Here is a 17,530-nt window from a genome sequence, read left to right on the forward strand (position 1 = left end):
AAAAAATTACAATTTAAGTGTGATTAGTAAAGCCTTCCCCCGAATTTGTTCCCATTCTCAATGATTTGGTATGTAGTAGATAGCACATCTTTTGAGCCTGTTCAATACAGTGATGTCCAAATGCACCACAGGAATATAAATGAATGGTACTGGGCATTTAACTATGTGCCAGGGCATCTTGCAGTCATAAAAAGTTATAAAAGTTATTTAACTTTCCCAACAATCTACGTTGGTAAACGTTGCTTTTCCCATTTTGCGGATGGGAAACTAGAGTCAGAGAGGTTAAGTTACACCAATGCCAAAATTTTTGCTTTAAATAAATACCTACCTTTTAAAATTCTTGTGGTAAAGACAATTTCCTTTTAATTTATTTTGATAACTAAACAAGCAGAAGTTAAATACTAGCTATGTATTAAATGTTGAGCTCAGTATTGGAAGCCAAAATAAACTGTGATCCCCTCCTTGGAGGCCAAAAAATATATATATATAATCTCAATACAATGCCTTATGGGGAGGGAGGTAAGCTACTGGAACTTGCTGAGAGCTCCTAACCTGTGTGTGTGTGTGCGCGCGTGCACTCATGCATATGTGTGCAAGCGCACAGGTGTGTATGCATTTGCACATGTGTTTGTGTGATACAGGGTTTGGGACAGGACTACTGGAGAAGACTAAATTGAATCTTGGAAATGACTCAGAGTTAAGTAGGTGATGAAGAGAAAGAGTGTGTGAAAGAACAGGTAAGTGAAAGAACATGAGGAAAAGCAAAACATTTGCAACTGCAAATGTTTAATAACTATAAGGTCAGTGTTGCTTGAAGTGAATCTTAGTGGGGAGCAGTGAGACATGGATCTGTAGAGATGGGCAAAGGACAGGCAGCAGACTGCCTGATGTGCACACACTTCCTAGCCACGTGGGTAATCTGAGGACTAGTCTAGCTCTCCCTGTAACATCTTCAAATACTTGTACCGGGAATCCTAGTGCCTCTCTCTTTTCCTCTTCTGTCTTCCTCATCATCTCCATCATCTTCCTCTTCCCTCTTCTTCCTATTCATTGCCTTGCCTCCCCTCTTCACTTTTTATTTAATCTCTTATCTCTTCCTTTTTGTCTCTCTTTTTTGTCGTTGTTGTCATTTTATTCCACCTATGACAAGCTCAAGACACTGTCTTTTTGCACATTCATTTCTCTGCCAAATTGATTCTTCTGATTACAGTTTAGCAGGTGCTATTTCAGACTTATTACTATATTACCCTTTTTTCTTAACTGTGGCTTGTTCCAGTGACTATTCTTGGAAGGCTACCAGGCCATACTTGTTGAGGTCTCAAGGAGCTCAAATCCTGGTCTTCCTCCGAAATAATGGTCCTGAAATTCTAATGAATTACATGGAAGTGATAGAAAATAAACAGTCCTGGGCCCCACTCCCAGAGATTTTGATTCGTTAGGTTTGGTTTGGGGCCTAAGAATGTGCATTTCAAATTGCAAGAGATTCTAGTGTGTATGATGCATGGGCCACACTTTGAAAAACACTACTCTAGGAACTGTGCTAAGAAGATGAGATGCACTGTGCTGGTCAGGTTTACTGCCAGTGGTCGTTCTGGGCTTGGCATATGCTATTCCCACTTTTACCCTCTTCATGAACATTGTGTTTCCTTTTGTCTATTCCATTAGCCTATAAGCTCCTTGGATGCAAGGCATGTAGCTTGTTCATCACTAATCAGGCTGCACCTGTCAATTGGAGGTCCCTTGATAAACAATTCTTGAATGAATGAATGGATGAGATTTCCATGGATAAGGTTTTGCTTAGGTTGAGCTTTGGTTCCCTGGTGCAGGTTCCAAAATCTTGCTTATCTGTGTGCACTAATAAACATGCACCAACAAATAAATCAGGGAGCAGGGCAGTTTGCTATGCCAGGAAAAATTAGTTTATTGACAACAGTGAGCAACACATTGCGAAAGATAATGGTGACAGTTTGAGCAGTAAAAACCATCAGATTGTAGAATGTGTTTGCAAAGTCCACCCCAGGGATTCTTAAAGGTCAGTTTACTATCCATAATGACTGAGGCTAATGTAGACACCTGAAAAGGTGGGTGAGGGTGGTAGTGGACATCTGCTTATACCAGGCTGTATCCAGATGGTAAAAATCACTATTGTCACCTGGTGAAAAAATATCTATTTTTCTTTTAACTTTTGAAAACACCAAATAGATGTTTAGGCTTCAGTGTGTCAGCTCTGTGGGGGCAGTGGGATCTCAGCAGGAGAAGGTCCTGCAGGTGGTGCTGCAAGGCGTCGGCTGGCCGCAGGGGGGCCGGCAGCAGGGGGACTGCACAGACACAGGCTGGCAGCAGGTGGTGGCCCAGCAGCAGGGCCTGCAGACCACAGCCATGCACGACGTGGGGCAGCAGGTGATGGGGCGGCAGCAGCCTTCCTGCAGGGAGCAGGGGTCGCAGCACACCGGGCGGCGGCAGGGCTCGCAGATGGGACGCGTGCAGCGGGACACGCAGGTCACAGGGCGGCACACGGTGGTCTGGTAGGTCACGGGGCGGCAGCAGCAGGGGTCGCGGTAGCAGCAGGGCTGGCAGCAGCCTCCCCCGTAGCTCAGGGAGGAGAAGGTGGAGCCGCAGCAGGAGCCGGTCATGGTGATGTCTGAGGCTGGTGTGGGGTGGGCTGTTGAGAGGCGCTGGATGTTCTCAGGTGTGAATGTCCTCCTTCTGCTCTGGGCCCTTTATGTACCCTGGCCGGGTGTTGATGACCCCTCGACACGTGATCATTTTCTTGTGCATCTTCTGGCCAATTAAATGAAGATTTAGCATTGACTAATGGTATTTTGGTCACTCTTCACCTCATACATATTCATGTACATACACCACAAATATTCACTCATTTTCTTGTATTGTTTATCCTTACCAAATGTAGACATTGGATTCACTTCTGATTAATTTTCCTTTTAAGTATTCCTAACCCATAAGAGAGAAAAGAATGTGTTTTCTAAACTAGTTAGTATCTAATCGCTCTGCCCTTTGGCGCTAAAATTAGCATGTTATTCCTTGTCTTCAAAGGCTCCCATCACCAGCACCCAAGCAGTGACTTGCCTTATTAATGCACATGGGCATGATGGTAGCAGGTTAATAGCATCATCCTAGTGCAGACCAGTAGTCATCTGCTTCACAGATAGCTCCTTCCATGACTCACTTAAAGACAGGCTTGTGGTTTTTCATGTCAGCAGGGACCACACGAAATGCAGATCCCTGCCCACTGGTGTGGTCACTCTCCCCTGACTAGGACCTGGGCTTTCCTGCCTTGGTTTTGATGTGTCATCATTCACCTGGAATGCCCTCCTCATCCTTCCAATCCAAACTCAACTTCTACCTTGACTGTAAAACCCTCTTCAAGGACCCATTGCAATTACTACCTTTGTAATTTATTTGGAATTAGTCATTGCATCTGTAGAGTCTGGGAAGGGATTGTGGAGAATATGTAGGCCTATGCCCTCACTCTACAGCTGAGGTCCTGAGAGTGTACCAAGGTCACAAAACGAGGTCACTATATGAGGTCTGAAGTCCAGGTCTCCTCAATCTTGAGTAAGTAGCCTCTACTATGAGTTTTATGCTCATTGGGTTCAGTAAACCATGGTCTTTAGACAGGAAAGAAAACATATATTAAATTAGAAGCCCAGACTTCATGCCACTATGCCATATATCCATGTAACAATGCTGCATTTGAACCTTTTACATTTATACATATTAAACACAGATTAAAAAAATAAGTAATGAACTTTCCTTTCAGCAGTAAAGTTAGAAGTGGTACTGGAAGAGAATTAGGGAAATGTTTTGCTCAGATGACAGATTGTCATTCTGGACCCACACTGACCAGTAAGGATAACAATGTGTCCAAGAGGCTAGAGAAGGGACCTGGAGACAGCTAACATGATGCGGGGTTTGTTAGGGGAACTTACATACAAGGGTGGTCCAGTGGTGGTGTCTGGACAGGAGAACTGCTACCATTTGTAAAAAGCATGCAGTTCACACAGTATTTTCACTTAGAACCCTCCACCTAACAGCCTCCATTTAATCCAAAACAAAGGGCCTCAATCCCCAGTATGACCTGTGTTCTAATGGATGAGGTAGGGATTCAAACGTCCTTCATAGATAAGGAGTGGATCTCCAGGTTGGCCACTCCCAGATCCTTAGCTCAGAACTCCAAGCATACATTCTTCTTTGATTGTAGGGTCATTCTCAGAGTATGCTTAAGTTAAGTTATTGCTGCCAGGTGTGTCTGCCATATCCTCCACCCCAGCATGCTTGAATAGCCCTTACATTCTAATCACACCATTCTTCTGAGATTTCCCTGGGGCCGGGGTTTGCAGAGGAGCCTTGCAACCAGATATTTCAGCAGCAATACAAACTACTGCAACAAAAAAGAATAATGAATGTAATAGCAATCATACTGTATATAAAGTTTTTCCAAGTGCTCAGGAGTTGATTAAACCATGTGGTTACAGGGTCATAAGATAGTGATTCTATAGCAGAAATATGTATAGCTAGGGCCTGCATGGCCTGTGTTACATTGTGAGAGTAATCAGGGATATATACACAAAATTCAATTTTAATTAATACACAGGTTCTGCCCTGGTAGGTGGTTAAGATGTCCTGGGCCATGCAATTTTGCAAAGTAGTGCACCTAATTTGGACAGTTTCTCCAGTGAGAAGAGTAATATCATGACAGGTATCATTAAAGACTGCAGCCCTATGTTTAGCCAGGGCCTCAACTTGCAGCTGTATGTCTGTTGTCACCACTTGGGTGGTGGGCAGGGGTGGGGAGCAGCAACAGTGGCCAACAGGCAAAACTACCAGGATGCATGCTTCCAGTAGTGCCTGGCTTTTACAATTTCCCAGTTAGGAAGAATGGTGTGTAAACTGGGCACGATGTGTCCTGTGTCCCAACAAATGAGGATGTCCCCCAGGTGCATCTACCAGTCCAATTATAGGGTAAGTAAGGACAACCGTGGATGCCATATGCCCATGGCCATCCTAAGGGGTGTGGTAGGCCCCCATGTGGAGAGTCACTCTGTCATCACAGTCACGTATCACTGGTTACCTGAAGAGATTGGTTACATTGCCGTCACATTCCATGTCTATTACCTGAAGAAATAGATTACATTACACTGTGGGGGTAGCCATCCCATATCACTGATTTTAGCTTGTGGCATGCTATTATCATGCCTTTTAATACATATGGGTGCACAGCCCACAAGCTGTATCTATACTGCTGTTGTCCACCCTGGCCCATCATCTACAGAATATCCCACAGTGGGGGTGACATTAACCTGCTCCTATGCTAGATGGAAAATATGTTGTCTCATCTCTGATGGTGGGAAACTTATCACATAAAGTGCTTTTATTGCAAAAGGGAAATGGGTGGGGGTCATTATACCAAGTATAGAAGTGGCTCCAGATACTGAGGTTAGCTGCTTGGATGCACCATGGCAGGCTGATGCTGGAGAAGAAGGGCAGCTCTCTGCAGAAGCAACTGTCCATTTTGTTTAGGAGAAAGGTCACCATTTGCACCCAGTTGGTGAACAGGTACACCACCTATGGGCAACAGGTGAGATACCTAGTGGGTAGAAGAAAGGGCAAGTCAGCCGGGCATAGTGGCTCATGCCTGTAATCCCAACAATTTTGGAGGCCAAGGCGGGTGGAACACCTGAGGTCTGGAGTTTGAGGCCAGCTGACCAACGTGGTGAAACCCCAACTCTACTAAAAATACAAAAAATTAGCTGGGTGTGGTGGTGCATGCCTGTAATCCCAGCTACTTGGGAGGCCAAGGTAAGAGAATCACTTGAACCCAGGAGACGGAGATTGCAGTGAGCCGAGATCGTGCCACTGCACTCTAGCCTGGGCAACAAGAGCGAAATTCCGTCTCCAGAAAAAAAAGAAAACAAAGAAAAGAAAGGCAAGTTAGGCCATCTAACAAGACAGGAAGTTGTGTTGTTCTGAGACAGCACCACCCCCAGCAGCAGCCTGTGCCTCGTCTGCATTACCACATGGATTGGCCACTTCTGCAACGTGTCGCAGCCAGAGTGAGACAGTGGGGATATTGTAATATCCCATAATGAGAGGATGATCACCTCCTTGCACAATTGGGGACCAGGATTGATTATTTAGAAGTACAAGGAGGAATAGGTTGTAAAATAGGTGTGATCTATATATCATGTTCTATGCCCTTGCCCCATGGAGTGAAAAAACTGTACCATCTGGGGCTGGTTTGTGATTTCCGGGCCCGTGTAATGATGTACTCTCCAGTGGATAGGTTCTATGGCAAGAGCATAGACCCAGGTTGAGTCCCAGGTTGAGGCAAAGGAGTAGGGGACAATCCCTTATACTGTCAAGCTGGATCATGACGGTGGTATCAGGTCCTTGAGCCAGAAGAGTGTGTGCACTGGGGAGATGAGAACACACATGTTAATTCAAGGGCATCTTGGGCCTGCATGGCCTGGTTACATTGTGAGAGTTATCACAGTTTTAATTAATGCACAAGATCCACACTAAGTGTCCAGGGCTTGTGATTTTGCAAAGTGACACATCTAATTTGGGTAGTTTCATTCAGAGCGCAGATGGGTGCTAGTAAGCAGTGTGTCCACAAAGCCAGAGAGGCCATCTCCTGCTAGAGTTGTTTCTTCAACGGTTGTTTCATTCATTCATTCAGCCCTGCTGCTATAGGGTTGTATGGCAGGTAGAAATGCCAATGGATATCCAGGGCCTCCACCGATTCCTGCACTTTGTATATGGTAAAGTGAGAGCCCTGGACACTGCTGATATCAGTGGGGATGCCACAGGCCACACACAACTCCAGTCTTCTTATGGTGGTTGTCTGGGTGACATACTTGCTGGGATATGCCTGCAGTAGCCCCATGCAGGCATCTACACAAGTCAAAGCATAGTGGAAACTATCAGATAGGGGCGAAGGTTCTTGGAATTCTGGGACCTTGGCCTTCATCCTCGTATAAAGGGGCTGGTACCTGCCATTCCTCTGTGGGAGGGCAGCGAGCTGAGCCTGAGGCTCCTTAGTGAAGCACTGTTCCAGCTTGAGCTTCCACCATAGCCTGACCAAAACAGCACTGAACTGTAGGCTCTTAGATAACAAATTCAAGCATGTCAACCCGAAAGCTGTGTTTTCACAAATAGGCTTATGAAAATGAGATTCTCCTTCGATTTCACATGAATAGGCTCACTTTGCACTATCCGTTAATCCTCATTTTATTGATACAGCTAAAGATTTACTAACTATCCCCTCCAGAAAATTTATCAAAATTTACAATAAAACCAACCCTGTCACAAATACTTGGCCACTCTTCTATTTTTATTTTCTTTGTAGAAAGCCATCTGTTCGTCCTTGTGTATTGATTGGTGTATTAAGCTGATTTCACATTGCTGCCATGGTTGAATTAGACAGCTATTGCTGCATAGCAAGCAAGCACAAACTCTCATAGCTTATTGTAACAAGTATTTATTTATTGGTTATATATCTGTCGGTTAGTTGGGATTTGATTGATTAAGGCTGGCCTTGGCTTCTGGCCACAGGTTGGTTTGGGACTTTCTTTTGAATTGGAGTTGTTATAGTTAGCAAATAAAAATACAGGTTCCCCAGCTACATTTCAATTTCAGATAAACAACAAATAATTTTATTACAATTATATCTGATTATGCATGAGCATACTTACATTTAAAAATTATTTGTTGTTTGTCTGGAATTCCATTTTAATGGAGTGTCTGGTATTTTAGGGGGCAATCCTTCTCTGAGAGCAGAAGCCCAAGGGAACAAGCTCACATTTTGAGTCTTTGGGTCATGCCTTCTGACATCTCATTGGTCAAAGCAACTCACATGGCAAAGTTCAAGTCACAGGGTGGAAGAGGATACTTCTGGGTTGGGTGGGAGGAGGGAGGAGAGTAAACATTAATAAAGAATAATCTAATCTACCAAAGTAGAGAATCAATTATTTTAATAATCTTTGTTGTGAGGCTTGGAAAAGACTTCTAGAAGATCAAATTAGATTATGTCTATTTCATTAGAAATTCTATTTTGGGCTGGGCGTGGTGGCTCGTGCCTGTAATCCCAGCACTTTGGGAGGCCAAGGTGGGCGGATCATTTGAGGTCAGGAGTTCAACACCAGCCTGGCCAATATGGTGAAACCCTGTCTCTACTAAAGATACAAAAATTAGCTAGGCATGGTGGCAGGTGCCTATAATCCCAGCTACTCGGGATAATAATCAACTGACATATCCAAGAGTATTGCCTAGAAATCTATATTTATTAAAAATAAAACTGCCTAAGATGTTCTAGGAAGATGCCAAGAAGAGTCCAAGGCCATGACCTTCTCATCAACTCCTTGCTGGGTGCAATTCCATCCATAAGAATGTGGCCTAAATTCAAATACAACTGCGACTTTGTATTCTCAAGAAGATGAATCAGGAGTAGGACTCTGTGAAGTATGGCATAAAGAGCCAAGTTTTTTTACAAGACGGGAAAAACCAAGGACTTAGTGACTTGAGAGGATATCAGTATTTCTGGTGGAGCTTTGGCGGGTCAAAGACCATTCATCTTGCTGCTCGATGAGGGTGGCTACTTCCCTGAACCACATGGAGACACATTGTATGGGAAGAAGTGCCTCTTCCTGCTCGTCATCTGCAATTCTCGTCTGACACCATGGTCAGCTTCTGTTGTGGTTCTGTCTGCTCTGAACAGAGCTGTGGCCAAGGCCTCTGCCACACGTGCTGCTGCCCCAGCTGCTGCCAGATCACCTGCTGCAGAACGACCCACTACCATCCCAGCTGCTGTGTGTCCAGGTGCTGCAGGCCGCGGTGCTGCCAGTCCCTGTGCTGCCAGCCCACCTGCTGCCACATTTCTAGCTGCTGCCGCCCCAGCTGCTGTGTGTCCAGCTGCTCCAGGCCCAGCTGTTATAATCTCCAGTGCTGCCAATCCTCCTACTGCCACCCTTTTGCTGCACTTCTAGCTGCTGCCACCCCGGCTGCTGTGTGTCCAGCTTCTGTCATCCAGTCTGCTGCCAGACCACCTGCTGTGGCCCAGTCTCCTGTGAATCCTCTTGCTGTTGAACTTCATTCCTGACCACCAGCCCTGGTTCAACCACCATGTTGTCAGTGTACTAGTCATTCTCATTCCTCTTCTCCACTGGACCTGGCCTTGCTCTGATCCACCACTACATTTATATAGCTAATTGTTCATTCCACCAAGAAACCATTTTAAAAGCAACAATTTACATGAATATCTTACAAAACCTCCAACTTCTATGCTTGGTGTGCAGTCAGAAGACCAGATATCTCACACTATTTCATTGGAACAGGCTTCTAAGCTTACAACTGCTGAGTCTGGTCTGGACTTTGCAATGAATTACATCTGGTAGAGTAACTATAGCTCAGTAAATACTCTCTTGGTATCAAAAACATTTGTGACCTTTCAGTATTTCTTACGGTTGATTATTTATTTGGAAAACTGTTTGGGTTTCTATTGTGTGGACAATAACAAAAAAAAAATGATATTATATGTATCAGCCAAAGCCCGTATTAGAGAAAATGTCAAATAATTCATTTTTTAATCCAAAACAGATTGCACACTTTACCTGCCATCAAGTTTATTGAGACAAAACAATAACTCAATTTTTACTGTAATTAAATTAAGAACCAATTAGCAAGCTATTGGGCTCTGGGAATTGCATAAAATGAATGAGACCCAATTCTCGTCCCTCAAGTAACTCACAATAAAGTGGATTTTTCCTTTTTTTTTTTTTTTTTTTTTTTTTTTTTTTTTGAGATGGGGTTTCTCTCTTGTTTCCCAGGCTGGAGTGCAGTGGCATGATCTCAGCTCACAGCAACCTCTGCCTCCCAGGTTCAAGTGATTCTGCTGTCTCAGCCTCCCAAGTAGCTGGGATTACAGGCATGAACCACTATGCCTGGCTAATTTTGTATTTCTAGTAGAGACAGGGTTTCCCCATGTTCATCAGGGTGGTCTCGAACTCCTGACCTGAGGCGATCCGCCCACCTCGGCCTCCCAAAGTGCTGGTATTACAGGCGTGAGCCAACACGCCCAGACTGAAAGTTATTTTTCTTTCCTTTCCCTCTCCACCCAATTAATTCAATCAATCATGGATTTAATTTAAATACATATGTCAGGGAGAGTATGTTGGTAATATTAGTGAGAAAAAGGACTCTATTCTGTTGGATAAACGTAGTACATACGTAAGGATTGATTCATAGAAATAAAATGTGTCAGTTCTGAAAATTCAGGGTAATATGCACTGGTCTCAAACACATAAGATTATGTGAAGGAGAATCAGATCACAGCCAAATGTATATATCTTTATGAAGAGTAGGATTATTAGAAAGACATTAAAAAATTATAGTCCTTTCAAGGAGGGACATGTCAAGATTAATTCATGGTGAGTTCTATGGAAAAATAAGAGGGATGATTTTAGGCTGAAGCCATAGAGTCAGTGGGAAAATCAGCGAGCATGAGTGACGAAACACGTCACTGTGGGAAAGAAAGTGATGGAAACTAAGTTGGAAATGCAGCTGAGTTCTATTTTTGAGATGCTTCATTGACCCATTAATGATATTCATCCACTCATGCTCCATTAAAACTCCAATTGCAGAGTTTGCATGCAGGTCTAACTATGAGACATGCAAAGGTTAGGGCTCACAACACATGACCTGGATCAAGTCACCCAGCTGCCTGTGTTTCCTTTATAACTTTGAGATTCCCTTTTGCATCGGGAGTTCAGTTCATATTGTATTTCCTGTGTCTTTTCAAGCCATTTCCTTCCATTTCAAAATGATATCAATCAAAATGATATCAGTAGGCTCAAAAGCTCTAGGCAAAACTTTTAGTTGAAAAGGAAAATAAAAAGGTAAAGTCAGCACGAAACTCAAACAACATATTCAGAAATTGATATGGTAATGCAATGTGAGAATCATATCTTTGGGCTCAGGCATCCCTTTTCAATTTATTCCAGGGCCATAAATGGTCTATACAAGCTCTTTCTCGTTGCAGCATTGCTTAAGTACCTAGGCCTGAGAAGTCTATCAGAGTCTCAGACTAGTAATGATGCCTATTCTGTCATATCTGTATATTGCAAAACTGTATTTGTTTTGTTCATTTCTATGATCTCTTCTATGGTACATAAACATTTATAAATATGCTATCTTCATTTTTGAATTTTTTCCTTTGTTTTTTTTTAGACAGGGTCTGGCTGTGTCACCTAAGCTGGAGTGCAGTGGCACCATGTCAGCTGACTGCAAACTTCAACTCCTGGGCTCAAGACAACCTCCCCTAGCTACTTCAGTCTCCCAAGTAACTAGGACCGCAGGCATGCACCACCATGTCTAGCTAATTTTTGTATTTTTTGTAGATACAGGGTCTTACTATGTTGCCCAGGTTGGTCTTGAACTCCTGAGCTCAAGCAATCCACCAACCTCGGTCTCCCAAAGTGCTGGGATTACAGGTGTGAACCACCACACCCACTTTATCACCAGAAAGTATAGGTATTGTTACCCCATTTTTTAATTTGCCTACCACTTGTGTATTCTTTGCTATTTTTTATCCTCTACCACTTTTAGAATATTTGAATCTTTTTAAAAATCTTTTAAAATTTTACCAGCTTCATCTCTCCGAACCAATATTTTATGCATGACATTTATACTGTAATGGAATTTTTTATTTTGACTTATATTTCGGTCAATGGGAATATTTCTTAAAGGAATTTTAAAGGAAAGTTATATATCCTGAGTCCTTGAATCTATGAGGAAATCTTTCCATTGTCTTCACACATGACCAATAGCTTGTGTGGATCAAAATAACAGCATCTGGTTCTCTCACCTAAGCTGGAGTGTGGTGGCACCATTTCAGCTCACTGCAAGCTGCAACTCCTGGACTGGAGCCAACCTCCCACCTCAGCCTCCCAAGTAGCTAGGACCACAGGCATGCCACACAGTGTTTTCTGCCCTTCAATACAGTTTAGGCATGAATAAAATATTGAGAAATAAAATTAACCTTCAGAATTATTTAACATGCTTTGGAAACACAGAGAAAGAGTCTCACCAACATCTGGAGCATGGGCACTAGTTAACTTCAGGAATAGTTAAGGGGGACTATATATGTGAAATACTAAGTCTAATTGTAACTGTTTAGTAGTAGTAGGTCCTTAACATGTCAGAAAATAGACATTTATGTCCTCTTATCCTCTTTGAATCCATCATGATACACCAACTTTTAAAAGGTGTTAAAAAACAGAAATCCTCTTCTTATTTTCTTAGGACAGGAGATAATAGCACATAAGAAAGGGTAGCAAATTTGGGGAAAGAGCAATGGTGGTCAACTAAAGATAACGAAAAGAGCTACAATGTGAATGCATATAGAGAGAGTACCACAGAGTGTAAAGCTGGTTTTCCCTGAAGGCTCAGAAAGGCTCAGAACCTGGAGGCACCAGGTAATACTGAAGGCAGTGTAGGCAGCAGGCTGCTTAGACCCCTGGATCCCTACCCCACCCTACAAAGTTGCTCATTAGGCCTCCCCTACTTCCAACCAGGAGAAACAAGAGGTTATCTTCTAGAAGATTTAGTAAGAGATACTCTAGATTTGGGAACACTAGAGTGAACAAAAGTCAAGAACAGAACAGAAAACAGACCCATGCAGTGAAAATCTGAGCACTGTGCTCATCATCCAGGACTCTGATGACCATAAGCCTTCCAAGCAGAATGTTGGAAGATTCTCCTCTAAAGAAACTAAAGGGGCCCAGAGAAAGAACATATAAGTCTTGACTTTCTTTTGGTGGACGAAGGGGAGGAGAGGTAAAGAGATAAATTAACAAGCCCTGCTGTCCACGTAGAACTTTGAATTAGCTTTTCAGTGCATGTCAACTATATGCTGCAGACACTTGGGAAATGTCTCCAGCCTGACAATTCACACTAGTTTAAAAAGAAAAAATGGGAAAAACAAATTTGACAGGAATAGAAACTATAGGAAGCAGCATAGAACTAAAAAAAATTATAAAACAAGAACTACTATAAATAAAATACTCAAGAGAGCTGAGAGAAGAAATTCTATCTTTGAAATAAAAACAAGATTCTAAGAAACAGAAGCAGTCAGAGAAGTCAGGTGAAATCTTGAGAATTAAAATGTGATAGAAAAAATTAGAAAAAAGTTCAGTAAAATGTTTGGCAGGTAAATTAGAATAAGAAGTCAAAGAATTTGTTCTCCTGTCTTGAAGATATGTAAAAAAAATTATAAAAAGAAGTGAAAGAAATGGACATTAAAGAAAATATAATAACACAGAGGATCAATTCAGGAGATCTACCACTCGATGAAGAAAAATTTTAGAAAGATGAGAAAACATAAGGAGTCAGGTGTAATGGTGGCCTGTGCCTCTAGTCCCAGTTACTTGGGAGGCTGAGGTGAGAGGGTCCCTTGGGCCCAGGGATTTGAAGCCAGCCTGGGCAACATAGTAAAGTCTTGTCTCAAAAAGCAGAAAGAAGACTGGAAGGGAAAGGAAGGGAAGGGAAGGGGATGGAAGGGGAGGGAAGGGAGAAATAAGGAAGGAAGGAAGGAAGGAAGGAAGGGAAAGGAAGGAGGAAAGGAAGAAGGAAGGAAGGAAGGAAGGAAGGAAGGAAGGAATGCCCGAAACGAATTAACGAAATAATAAACTCCCGACTAACCCCACCAGACAACGACCGAAGAACAGAATAACGAAGCAGACCCGAATGAAATAAAGACGCAGAAGTAAGTCAGCCCTTAATCCTGCCTTTGAACCACTCCACGGTCTCCCTCTCGCCCTCCTCCCCCGCCCCCGGAAGGAATCCTTTAAGGAAGGTAGAATTGGACAGGGGGAGTAAGCAGGCCTTCTCCATTACGGAACCCCATGCACTCGGTCCGACCGCACCCAGGACTCGCGTCCCCCGCCTATTGATCCATCTGTCCCGCTTCAATTCTTCGTTCTTGACCCCTGCCTTCCTTCATTACCTCCGTATCAAGGGAGAAAACTATCAAGTAAATAGTATAAGACAATTTCTTTCAGAAGGGAGCTCCAGATTAAAAGAACACCAGTGCTGAGCACGGTGAATGTAAGGCTCACATCAAGATACATCACTGTGAAATCTCAGAATATTAGGGATATGGAAATGGCACTAAAAGTGTCCAATGAGGAAAATAAAATGTGGTTCCCATACCAAAGTTCAGGAGGTAAAATGGCATCACACTTTTCAACATCAGCACTGGAAGCCAGAAGACAATGGCAAATGCCTTAAAATTTCTCAGTGGGATGTTTTTTTAACCTAGAATTCCATGCCTGGGCAAACTACCAAACAGAAAGGAATAGTAAAATTTTCAGATATGAAAAGTCCAAAAAATCCTTACTGTCCCTGCACCCTTTCTAAAGTAATGTCTGCAGGATGTGCACCACCAAAATGAAGAGGTTGACAAAGAGGAGAACACAGATTCAGAAAACAGGAATTTCAAGTCAGAAAATCAGAACTGCATTCAAGGTAAATCCAAAAATGACAACCGTACAGCAAGCCTAGAAAATGATCAGTGCAGAGGAGTACAGTAAGATGAGGGTTTTGGAGAGAGAAATCTAGGAAAAAGATATTTCTAAATGGTGTGGTTACACTACTACTTCCTGACTTTTAAAGTTTAGATATTATCTATTGGCCCACTGTCACATGTGATGAGAATTTAGCTCTTACATCCCTCTCTATCCAACAGCCACCATTCTTCCTCTCCCCTTGTGTTCCAACTTCCCAACTGACCTGATAATTCTAAAGTACTGTCAAATGCAGTCTTTGAAAAGGTGCTCAACATCACTAATCATTAGGGAAGTGCTAATGAAAACCACAATAAGATATTACCTCACGCCTATTAGGATAGCTATTATCAAAAAGTCAAAAGATAAGTGTTGGCAAGGATGTGGTGTAAAGGGAACTCTTATACATTATTGGTGGGAATGTAACTTGGTGCAGCCGTTATGGAAAACAGTATGGAGGCTCCTCAAAAAATTAAAAATAGAACTCGCCTGTGAACCAGCAATTCTACTTCTGGATATATATCCAAAGGAAATAAAATCACTATCTTGAAGATATCTGCACTTGTATGTACATTGCAGCATTATTCACAACTGCTAAGATACAGAAATACCTACGTGCCCATCCACAGATGAGTGGATAAAGAAAATTTATATAAATGTCATTATTCACAATGGATTCAGCCTTTAAAAAGAAGGAGACCCTGTCATTTATAACAACATGGATGAACCCAGAGGACATTAAGCTAAGTGAAATAAGCTGGACACAGAAAGACCAATACTGCATGATCTGACTTATATGGTGGTTGCCTGGGGTGGAATGAGGAAGAAATGGGTAGATGTTGGTCAAAGGGTATAAAGTTTCAGCTATTCAAAATGAGTAAGTTCTGGAAATTGAATGTACAGCAATGTGACTGTAGTTAACAATACTGTATTGTACACCTGAAATTTGCTAGAACATAAGTATTTTCACCACAAAAAGAGTATGTGAGGTGATTGATATGTTAATTAGTTTGATTGTGGTGATCTATTTCACAACGTATATGTATATCAAAACATTATTTTGTACACCTTGAATATATGCAATTTTTACTTGTCAATTATATCTCCAAAAAGCTTTCAAAAAGCTAAAAATAAATTCAACAATATGAAACACATGAGGAGCATGCTACCAAGATCTTAGAAGAGGGCAGCTTAAGAGAGAGGTGGCTTGGGCCGAGAGTATCAGGAAAGGTTTGCTAGAGGAGGTAATAGCACTTAAGTCTTAAAGAACAAGTAGTATGGAGGTTCCTGCATAGTCTGTGGAACAGAATGAGAGAGTTCTCAACCACTGTTGAATAAATAAGTGAATGACAATCTACAGCTTTATAGGATTCCTAATTTCTGATTATATCAAACCCAACAAAGACCTTCCAAAAGAGCATTTCTGACCAACATAAAGCTCATTTGCACACAAGGACCTGCTATTATGATCCCAACTGTGAGTCACACAGGGCTCTTCAAGGCCCTAAGCCAATCCCTACATGACCCTGTGAATATTCTGAACATTGAATACTGTGGCATTAGTGATTCGCTTTTGCTCTCTTCTCTTCTCGTCGCTTCTCTTCTCTTCTCTTCTCTTCTATTGGCATTATGCATTCCTGGGAGTATTGTGTGTTGGGACAATAATTCATTACTTGGCTGACATATTACCTGAAATTCTGATGATCAGGTTATGTCATAGTCAGAAAAGAATTAGGACAATGTCCTGAATATCTCCTATACTTCTTAAATTTCTTGCTGTAATGGGTCATCATACAACAAAATCTTATTAATTTGGGACATGTGCAGGCTAATTTTCCCTGGCTTGTATCCAGGGAAAATTGGCATCTTCCAAAAAATTCATGGGCAAATTGGGAAGGTGAATGTAATTATAGAAGATATATTTAACCTAGCATGAATGCACTTTGTGCTGATTACAAGTGAATCACATTATTCTGTACTTGAGCCTTGAACCTCATCACTTAGAAGCATTCTTTAGCTATGATGCTTAATTATGTTTAAATGTATTGGGAACAAGCTAAATGACATCATTATGTTGTTTTATTTTTTAAGTTTTGAGGTACAAGTGTGACTTTGTTACATGCGTAGATTGAATAATTAGCAAGTCAGGGCTTTTAGGCCATCATCACATGAGTAACATAAACTGTACCCATTAAGTAATTTCTTATTGTCAACCCCACTTTCACTCTCTAAGCTCTCTGAGTGTCCATGGTCTGTCATTCTACCTCTATGTCCATGTGCACACATCATGTAGCCCCCATGTGTAAGAATATGCGATATGTGTCCTTCTGTGTCTGGCTTGTTTCATTTAAGATGATGATCTCCAGTTCCATCCATGTTGCTGCAAAATACGTGATTTTATTATTTTTTGTGGCTGAATAGTATTAAGTGACATTATTTTCTAAAGTCCAAGCCAACCAAATTAGCCTAGCCTGCACTTTGGAGCCATTATTAAGTAAAATGAGGGTTATTTGAACACAAGCACTACATATCCTGCAATACTGCAACAGTCAGTCTGGTAACTGAGATCATTATTTGGGGATTAAAGGGTGGGTCATGTATACAGTGTGGACACAGGGATGACATTTGTCCCAGGCAAGACAGAGCAGGATTGGTGATATTTCATCTTACAACTCAGGATGGCATCCAATTTAAAACTTACAAATTGTTTATTTCTGGAATCTTCCATTAAATATATTAGGACCATGGTTGACCGCAAGTAACTGAAACTGTGGAAAGTAAATCCATAGATAGGGAAGGACTACTGTAATGCCATGAACAGAGCATTAAGGGTGATTCTGGTCAAGGCTCAGGAGAAAAGAATAGCTGTAGGGGAAGTCTGAATCTTCTTATAGATTATTTAGGTGGTCATGACCAGAATGCTGAGAGAAATATGGACAGTGGAGGCTATT

The 17,530-nt window shown here is 42.0% G+C and overlaps 2 protein-coding genes across 3 annotated transcripts in view; one reads left to right on the forward strand and one right to left on the reverse strand.

Annotated features, from left to right (window-relative positions):
• LOC104658490 (keratin-associated protein 9-2-like) overlaps positions 1–17,530 on the forward strand; it is a 335,619-nt gene that overhangs the window by 227,190 nt on the left and 90,899 nt on the right. The gene's annotated exons all lie outside the window — the stretch shown is intronic.
• LOC104658481 (keratin-associated protein 2-1-like) lies at positions 1,897–2,672 on the reverse strand. Its single transcript, XM_010358522.2, has one exon. It carries the CDS (start codon positions 2,631–2,633, stop codon positions 2,247–2,249), a length of 387 nt encoding a protein of 128 aa, XP_010356824.2. The 5' UTR covers positions 2,634–2,672; the 3' UTR covers positions 1,897–2,246.

Source organism: Rhinopithecus roxellana, chromosome 19 (genome assembly GCF_007565055.1).
Source record: "Rhinopithecus roxellana isolate Shanxi Qingling chromosome 19, ASM756505v1, whole genome shotgun sequence".
In the NCBI taxonomy this organism is placed as follows: domain Eukaryota; kingdom Metazoa; phylum Chordata; class Mammalia; order Primates; family Cercopithecidae; genus Rhinopithecus; species Rhinopithecus roxellana.